This window comes from Mesoplodon bidens (assembly GCF_964165515.1).
Source record: "Mesoplodon bidens genome assembly, chromosome: 4".
Lineage (NCBI taxonomy): Eukaryota > Metazoa > Chordata > Mammalia > Artiodactyla > Ziphiidae > Mesoplodon > Mesoplodon bidens.
Genome location: NC_138160.1, coordinates 117783371 through 117791971, shown reverse-complemented (window position 1 = coordinate 117791971; position 8601 = coordinate 117783371). Strand labels below are relative to the sequence as shown.

General features: G+C 45.7%; 1 protein-coding gene across 1 annotated transcript; it reads right to left on the bottom strand.

Moving 5' to 3' along the window:
* Positions 1 to 192: 192 nt before the first annotated feature.
* Positions 193 to 8318, bottom strand: KIF20A (kinesin family member 20A). Its single transcript, XM_081231575.1, has 19 exons — positions 8178 to 8318; positions 7530 to 7715; positions 6270 to 6359; positions 6048 to 6167; positions 5331 to 5469; positions 5046 to 5233; positions 4830 to 4959; positions 4456 to 4650; positions 4232 to 4343; positions 4054 to 4122; positions 3691 to 3834; positions 3384 to 3549; positions 3109 to 3273; positions 2840 to 2979; positions 2601 to 2703; positions 2090 to 2288; positions 1753 to 1844; positions 1391 to 1528; positions 193 to 757 (listed from the first exon to the last, which is right to left on the bottom strand). The coding sequence occupies exons 2-19, from the start codon at positions 7692 to 7694 to the stop codon at positions 440 to 442; spliced, it is 2673 nt and encodes an 890-aa protein (XP_081087701.1). The 5' UTR covers positions 7695 to 7715; positions 8178 to 8318; the 3' UTR covers positions 193 to 439.
* Positions 8319 to 8601: the final 283 nt, after the last annotated feature.

The window sequence follows — 8601 nt, the reverse complement described above, 5'->3', positions numbered from 1 at the left end:
TTTATATTAAGGAAGGTTTAGAATATCTAATGTCCCTTGAATTAATTTCTTACCAAGCTTTCTTGGGTTAGCTGTGCACCAGTTGCTGGTCTGCACTGCCATTCCTGTGCAAAGTTCCCAGGGGCCCGAATGATATTTGATTTTCAAATTTTCTGCCCCTTTTATAATTCAATGATTATGCTAAATTTAGAATTCAAATTTAAAATGTGAACAATATCTTTATTTTAATATAACTTTTGTGTGCATAGAAACCATATAAGTAAAAGAAGTGTAAGATTACATAGGTGATTATATTACAAAAGGGAGAAAAACTAATGTCTGAATATTGCATTCTGGATAGAGTTCCAGGTATATATATATAGTAAAGCTTTAAAGAGACCTATTTCTTAAGCTGAGCAGCTGACCCACCTCAGAGCAATGCTCTTTCCTTCTCACAACCTTAGTATTTTTTTCCAAAAGGCCCAGATTTGAGTAAAGGGGAGCACCGTGAGCGCAGGATCCGGGCATAAGGGCTGTAGTCTGTTGAGCTTTGGCAGGTAGGTGTTCGGGGAAGTAAGTTACGAAGAAATGGTTTCTTCCCTGGGGGCTGTTGGTTTGGTTGCTGGTTTTCCTGGTTGGCACCGAGGCGCTTTTTGGTAGAAGCCTGGCCTTGGAGTTTCAGCACAGTATGATACTGCTCCGCGATGCATGCTGCCTTCTTCCGAAGGTCCAGTTTTACTAGCATCATGTTATTCTGCAGCTCAGCCAGGGTCTGATCCTAAGGAAGATCAACAAAGTTATAGAAAACATTTCTGTCTAATCTATTAGAGAAACAGGAGGGCAAGGTAATACACACTATCCACTACTGGTTACTAAAACTGCTTTTTACAAAGATTAACTCTTTATGCTTAGAGCTTTTAACTGAATAGGAGGGTATTTTCTTTAAGACCCAAACAAATAGCACTGAATAGAAGGACCTTTTCTAACACGTCAGGTGGTATGAGCTTGAATGATTTTACTTAACCTCCAAGAGCCTCAGTTCCTAGGTATCAAATTAGCCTAGGATTTTTTTTTTTTTTTTTTTTACATTTGAATACATCTGGAATCAGGATGCATTTACTGATGACAGTGTCATAGCTTAATTGTTAGTGTTTTATCTTACAATTAATTGTTTCTTATAATCTAAGCATCTTGGATTAAATATGATAGTATCTACCTCTCTAGGGTTGTTATAACAGAAAAAGCCTACAAATTACTTAACATAATGCCTTGTACTTAGTGAATGGTTATTTTGCAAGGAATAGAAACTCCCCTCACTATAAGATTAGCCTAAAAGTCTTTACCTTTTCTCTTTCTCATGTATACTCTGAAGTGGGCTGATGGGAGAAAGTGGTATATAGGCTTCCCTAACCTGTTTGATTAAGATGTCATCACATGTGGCCAAGGCTTGGCGAAGTTTTCCTGCTCCAGTGCTGTGGCAACAGGCTCTTTCTGCTGACTGGAGAGACTCACCAAGTTTCTGTAGCTCTGTCCGCATTAGCCTTATATTCTGAAAAAGGAGGAGTAGGAACCAAATTGTGGCGAAGATCAACCAGTGATCTGGAGGAGTCGGAGAACCATTTGAAGAGAAGTAAAACTAGAAAGGCTAGTCATTTGAATGAAGTAGCCATTCTCTAGGACTGCAGAGAAAACATCTTGTCCTCATATGAACCAGGGATATAGTGTTGGAAATTGCCTTAGGTGAGAGCTTTGGTAACAGAGAAAGGTAATTACCTTCTGGCCCTCCTCTAACTTCTTGTCCACATCAACGATGAAGGGCTTGGCTGAGGGTGGTGGTTCTAACATTTTCTGATATTTCTGCAGCTCTGAGAAGGAAACAATAACCTTACATGTGTAGGCTTTCTAGCCTTGGACTTATCTCTTTAACTGAATTAACAGTAGCTTGCAGCAAACATAACAAGTGATGCTATGTGCATCCTAAGATGAAAGGTCAGGGGGATGTAGCTTGGAGTTGAGGAAATTATGTTGGAGCTGGCACCAGAAGGCCCAAGTTTGAAGAACAGCTCTTCCCTGAAACTGTTATGCTTCCTGGCCCTGTCTCCTTCCTCACCTTCAGTGGTGGAGCTTAGCTCTGCTTTGCATTGTTCCAGTTTAGCTTTAATCTCCTGGAGCTGCTGGGTGGAGGCAGAACCCGCCAACCTTTGTGACCGCCGTAGGGACAGTTCAGACCCTGATTGTTGATGGGCCACTGGCTGCTGTCTGGTTTCCTTCAAGAGAGCTTCTAGCTCTTCAATCTTCTCATCCCGCTCCTAAGAAGGAAGTAGAGAGCACAATTCCATTCAGAGTCAGACAAATCCTACAGGAATAGGTGACTGAACAATGAACAAAAATTTCCCTGATACATGGGCCTCAAAATCCTGTTTGTTAGCACTTACACCATTTCCTGGCCAAACTCTTAATCAATTAATTAAACATAGACTGACACGTACAAAGCACTAAGGAGACTATAGAAAGGTGAATTACATATTCCTACCCCTATGAGAGTTTATATAATGTTTATCTCAGGCAAGCTGGCGATGGGAATCTGAGCAGCTAGTTGGGACTGGTTCAGGGCAACTCACCTGAAGTTCTTCTTGGTAAAAACTTGTCAGTGATTCCTTGAGGATCGTTAGTTTCTCTTCATACATTTCCTCTAGTAGTTCCTTTTGGGTGTCCAAATGTTCACTGTCAGAGAAGAGAGAAGTGAGTGAAGATTCTGAGTGAGCTTGGAGAGCAGATCTTGAGGCACTACTCCATCCTAGCCTCTGCTTCCCACCCTTAGGTCTAGGTGACAGAACAAGAGGGGTTACTCAGCTGGTACCTGCACCACTGTTCCCGTTGTTGCATTTGCTCCACCATCTCATTGCAAATTTCATCACGGAGCTGCATCTCCAGCCTCAACTTTTCCTGCCGTTCTTTCAAAAGCAGTGCTTTCATGGCTCCCACCACCTGTAGAAGCTCCTAGGAGGGAAACACAGGTCAGAGGTCACTAGAAGCCCATGCCCTAAAAAGGCACAGGCCTACCTGGAAGGTAGCATGGAAAATGTATAGCCATCAAGCTGCTGCACCAAAGCTTTCTTGCATTCTCACCTCCTTGCCATATGTGGAGATGTCAACTTCATTTTCAATATCATCATCAAGGCCTGGGTCTGTTTTAGCTCCAGTCTCTAAGCTGGGAGATGCCCGCAGACTGTGTTCCTTGATGAATGAATGTAGCGATGGGAATCCCAGTTGCACAGGTGGAGCATGCACAAGCTAGTGAGGGGGAAAAATCTTAACTGAATCCATTTCTAGTCCCTAGTAGCTTCCTTAAGTACAGGTACCAGCCCAAAGTGAGCACAGTCATCACACCTATAGCTTCTCACCTGGCTAGTAATGGCTGAGAACTTGGCCACATGAAGGGTCTCATCATAGGTAGATGCACAGGGATTCACATTGACAATCATGCAGGAGCGGCCTCGGCCTGTGAAGAAGCCTTGGAACACTCGAGTCAACTTGCTGTCACGGAAGGGAACCAGGTTCTGCTTTGACCTGGCAGGGAATCAGAGAATAGAGCTGTGAGCAGAACTCCAGCCCTTGGGGGTATCCTAGCACTAGCCCCAGTGATGACCGGGAAGTCTCTTAGCAAACTGCAGAGCTCCAGGCCATCCTGGCTTGCAGTGAAAAGCTTACCGGTTCTGCTGGTTTTGGCGCAGGGCAGTAATACAGCGGCCCAAGGTGTGCAGAGAAGTGTTAATGTTTCCTGCTTCCTTCAGGCGCTCACCACTCTTTTGATCTTTGCAGCGCTCCGAGCCAGCCAGATCACAGAGTGATAACCTTGAATGATGGACAGGATCTAACATAAGGACCCCACATGTTATGAGCTTTCTAGCCCTTTGTATAGTTTTAGAGAGGGGAGGACCCATGAAGAATCTCTGTACCCAAGGAAGGAGAGCATGAATCTAACGGAAGTAATTCCCCTGAGGACCGCTCTCGTCCCCTCCCCCAATTACCATTTATTGCCAAGAGCCCAGATTTCTAAATGGAAAAACTTACTCGCTAATCTTGGGGATTATATCACCTTCCCCCTGAAGGTGCAGGATCCGGACTGAGAAGATGCTATGACTGGAAGTTAAGAAAGAGCGAAAAGTCACTGCATATCTTCTATGACCAGGTGGAGGACTAATGTTTCCTGGAACACAGTGAAAGAAAGGCTGACTCATAACCCACTAACCTGCGGCTGGAGTTCTGGTTCAGGTGGGTGCTGGCAAAGCTCTGGTTTTTACGACCCACTTTCAGGAGTTTCCAGGCCTCCTCAGCATCCTGAACATGAATCCAATTGAGATCTGAGAGGCCAAGGAAAGAAGGGCATACATAAGAGGGGAGCACCTAACTCTTTTCCTAGTCTCTCCCAAGGTCCCCTCCAGGGTTCATGCTAGCCTCCCTGCTTTCCCATACCTTTCACATAGGGATTGCCATTCTGATCCTCACACAGCCGCAGTGTCTGCCTCTTGCGCTGCTGGCTATGTGGTTCTAACAGGTCATAAAGCAGTTCATTGTAGATCTCAAAAAAGGAGATCCAGATGGAGAAGCGAATATCTGCAGGGACACTTACTGGGGCAGTGTCTGGCTGTGCCCATTGGTGACTCGTTTCTGGGGAAGAAGCCAATGTACAGAGCATCAACTCGAGTAGTCCATCTCCCTTTTGGCCTGCAGGGGCCTCAGAAGGTGGAGCTCAGGTTGCAACCTCTGGTCTGTACCCCTGGAAGTTTTTGGGAGTAGAGAATACGTTCCTACTGTTACTTGGCACAGAGCCCAGTCATGGTACATACCATCCAGCTGGCTACTGCTGGTAAACTGACTGGTGGAGGAGAGCCCAGCAATGCCACTGTCAAAGCTGGTGCTGGTACCCATCCGACTTTCAATGTAGACATTCTTCTTTAAGGAGGTGGACAGCTCCTCCTGGAGGGGTCCAGGGATAAGATAAGCACAAAACTTTCTGGAGACTTTGTCCCCCATCCCTGCCTCTGTGAACACCAACACTTTACCTCTTGGAGGCCTCCATTTATCAGGGCCAGTTTCTTCAATTCCTCCTGCCGGATCTGCTTGCTGTCTAGCCACATTACCTCGTTGAAGAGCACAGGCTTCAGATCAGGTGTTGGATGAAGTTGGCCTTGGAGACTATTGAAAATCAGAGCCAGGGACCGGGGCAGGATCCCACCATCCTTGATGGTACCTGGAGGCATGTGAAAGGTGGACAGCTGTAGTAAGTGCTGTTCCCCAACTCAGTATCAAAAGGCAAAGACAGCAGTTCTGTGAGGCCTATTACTCACCTTGAATTGTGTGGGTTTTCCCTGAGTTGGTGACTCCATATGTATAGATGAGCCAGTTCTGTCCTTTAAGTACATCCTTGACCATCTCCTTCACAGTCAGGTTGAAGAAAGATTCCTGGCCCACTTCTGGCCCAAAGATCTAGAGACACACCCAATTTCTCAGAGGCCCATCCTTCGTCTCCCACTTTTCTCTGTGCAGAGCCAGCAGATACATCCCTTCCTGGGTGGCTGGCTCTGGAGACTACTCAAGCAACTTCTTCCTGCATTGCTGCCAGCTGCTGCCTAAATACTCTCTGCCAGTCCATTTTTCATCCAAATCAACAAATACTTATGGAATGCTATCCACTAAGTCCAATGCTGCACACAAAATGGAACAACATAATGTTCACAAGCATGGGCTTGGGAAATAGATGGATCTAGACTCAAGTCCTAACTCCACCAATGACTAGCTACATGGCTTCAGCAACATTATACTCACCGAGCCACAGTATCCTTACCAGGAAATTAGGGACAATGATGATAATAATAACAATAGAGTTGTTGGGAATTAATGCACATAAAGTACTCGACACACTGACTAGCACATAACAAGCATCTCCCAGATTGTAGACATGAATATATAAGGAGTCACAGTCAAGTAAAAAGCTTTCCTTCTAAAGAGGGAATAAAGTTGCCCTTAAGTGTTGGTCCCTTGTTCACATGTCAGTAACTCCGTACCTGGGAAAAGGTGAATCTGTGGGTGGCCTGTCCAATTCCTCGCTCGTTGCTCTTCTGGGCAAAAGAGTCCTTGGGTGCCTGTAGGGCAAGGGTCTCTATATTCTCAATACGGACACAACCCTGAGAAGGGGGAAAACACAGTTGTCACAGAAGGAAACACTCCTGGGAACCTCTACTGTACTGTATCATTCCACCTTGAATCCTCCCTCCTCAGAAACTTACCTGATCCTCCTGTCGTTCTAACTCTGAAGATAACAAGGGCCTGACCCTCAGGTATACTTTCACCTTCTCTGTACTATCTTCAGATGGAACCTGTGGCAGAATTGCAGGCCAATATCACAGATTAATCTCAACAGTTACTTCTGAGCAGATGGGAAAATATAGCATATTTCCTGGGAATCATGCTAACACTACCTCTATTCCACCTCAAATGACTCTGTGCCATTACTTGGGTTCCATAATCATTCCAACCCACATGGAGTTTTCAGTACTTAATCACCCTTCCTTGTCTCTTCACTATCCTGAAAACTTGGCTTACCACAGATTATCTGAGTCAGAACTAGTTGACTGGTATGAAGATCAGTGTGTGATATAGCAAAAGACAGCAGTTAAGCACCTTGGAGGCAGACATACCTGAATTTGAGTCCCAATTTCATAATTTAGTAACTATGAGATCTTGAACAAGTTCTTTAAATTCTTTTCACCTCAGTTTCCTCATCTGTAGATTGGGGTTAATAATAGCACCCACCACGTTCATTCAACAGATATTTAGAGATCTGTCTACTTTGGCCCAGAAATTCTAAGAGCTCTGGTAGTCCACAGTGAAGAACATTAACAAGGCTCCTGCTCTCATGAAACTTCTACAAAAGGGGAGACTTCTGAGTAGAGTTCTTCTCAACCATGGCCATTTCCCTTTCAAGGGACATTTAGTAATGTCAGGACAGGTTTCCTGGTTGTCACAAATGGTAAGCAGCTACTGACATCTAGTGGGTAGAGGCCAGGAATGCTGCTTAACGTCTTACAATGCACAGGACGGCCCCGTATAACAAAGAATTATCTGGCCCCAAACATCAATAATGCTGCAGCTGAGAAACCTCAGCTCAGCAGAAAGAAAGGCTCCTTAAATGGAAGCTGTGGTTGATATTAAAACCTGAATGTACATTCCACCTACATAATGGCAATATGACCTTGTGGAAATTATTTAAAATGTCTGGGACTCATGGTGAAGTAGACACAACAATTGCCTTCCCTCATAGGATTAACTGAGAGTATGCATTTGAGGATGTTTCATTAATGCAATGCAATTAATAGTTTTCTTATGGACACACAACTGTACATTCTTTACTTGTCATGCTCTTAATTTTGAGTTGATCCCTCAAACCCTAGGATTGCTGGATTTTTTACCTCATGCTACTCTGTATGGACAACTAGTAGGCTGAGGATATCACTTTCTGTCCCCAAGCCACTCTTCAACTCCTTTACCTGCTGCTTGTCTTCCAGGGAGGTGGAGATGACAGAGCAGTCTGACAGCAGGTCCTTGCGTACCACAGATCCCAAATCTGCAGCTGTGGACTCAAACATGGGGGAGACTACGACCTCCTCATCCGACAGCAAGCCGGCTGGTGGAGAAAGGATCCCTTGTGACATTTCAGCAGGGGCAGTTTAGGTCTAAAAAGAGACAAGAGTGGGTAGAGAGGAGAACCTTAAGGGATAAAAGGGGCAGCAAATTCTGGGTAAGAAACAATTCCCTGGCCCCAGGACAATCTAGTCTCGCTGCCTGAATTCTTACTCCTTTTTCCCTTAAACTACCAGCAAAGGGGAAGGGAATGAGAGAAAGAGTTAATCATTTAATCCAATCTGAGGCAGCATTTCGGACCGCGAACAGGAATGAACAGATATCCGGCTCCGAAAGCATAAGGCCACGCTCCAAGTAGGGTGCCTCGCTCAACGGTGTCGTGGAGGCGGTGTCAGTAGCCCTAGGCTCCTGCTCCAACCTCGCCTCCCAGGCCCACAGTGAGGACAGTGGTATTAAGAAAAAAAGGGATGGCGGCAGTTCCGCTTTCTGAAAGCCGAATCCGCCAGGGCAAAAGCAAGTACCCCAGCTGGGCTCAAGCACAGCCGCACACTCACCCGAAGACGCCACACTTCTCCTACGGTACCGGCTCACTCTCACTCCGCGGCCGAACCTGGACTTTCCCAGCCTGAGAGCACAACTCCGCCCACGAGGTGCACCTTTGTTACTGATACAATGTTTTAAACTACGCGCTGCTTTCGTTCGGCGAATCAGATAGCGAAATCTGCACCTACCAATCGGCGCAAGGGGGCGGGCGAGACCGGAAAACCGCTACGGCTTGACCTCTGCTCTAATGCTGGACGGGTTACCAACTGTCGGAGTTTGGAGTTGGGCCCACTGGAACTCCGGTTTATCAGTTTTTCTTGAACCCTAGGCATTTCTTTTCTAAGAAGCCTAAAAGCATTCTTTAGGCTTCAGTCGCCATCCTCTCACAAGAGACCTAGTTTAGGGCGCTTGTTCATCCTGGGGGTGTTGGGGGGG

Excerpts from the sequence above, each read along its gene's own strand:
- KIF20A (XM_081231575.1), bottom strand. The coding sequence starts at position 7,694 with ATGTCACAAGGGATCCTTTCTCCACCAGCCGGCTTGCTGTCGGATGAG. Across the intron at positions 5,234-5,330 it reads GAAAACCCACACAATTCAAG|GTACCATCAAGGATGGTGGG; the intron begins GTGAGTAATAGG and ends ACATGCCTCCAG. Across the intron at positions 4,651-4,829 it reads CAGCAGTAGCCAGCTGGATG|AAACGAGTCACCAATGGGCA; the intron begins GTATGTACCATG and ends CTTCTTCCCCAG.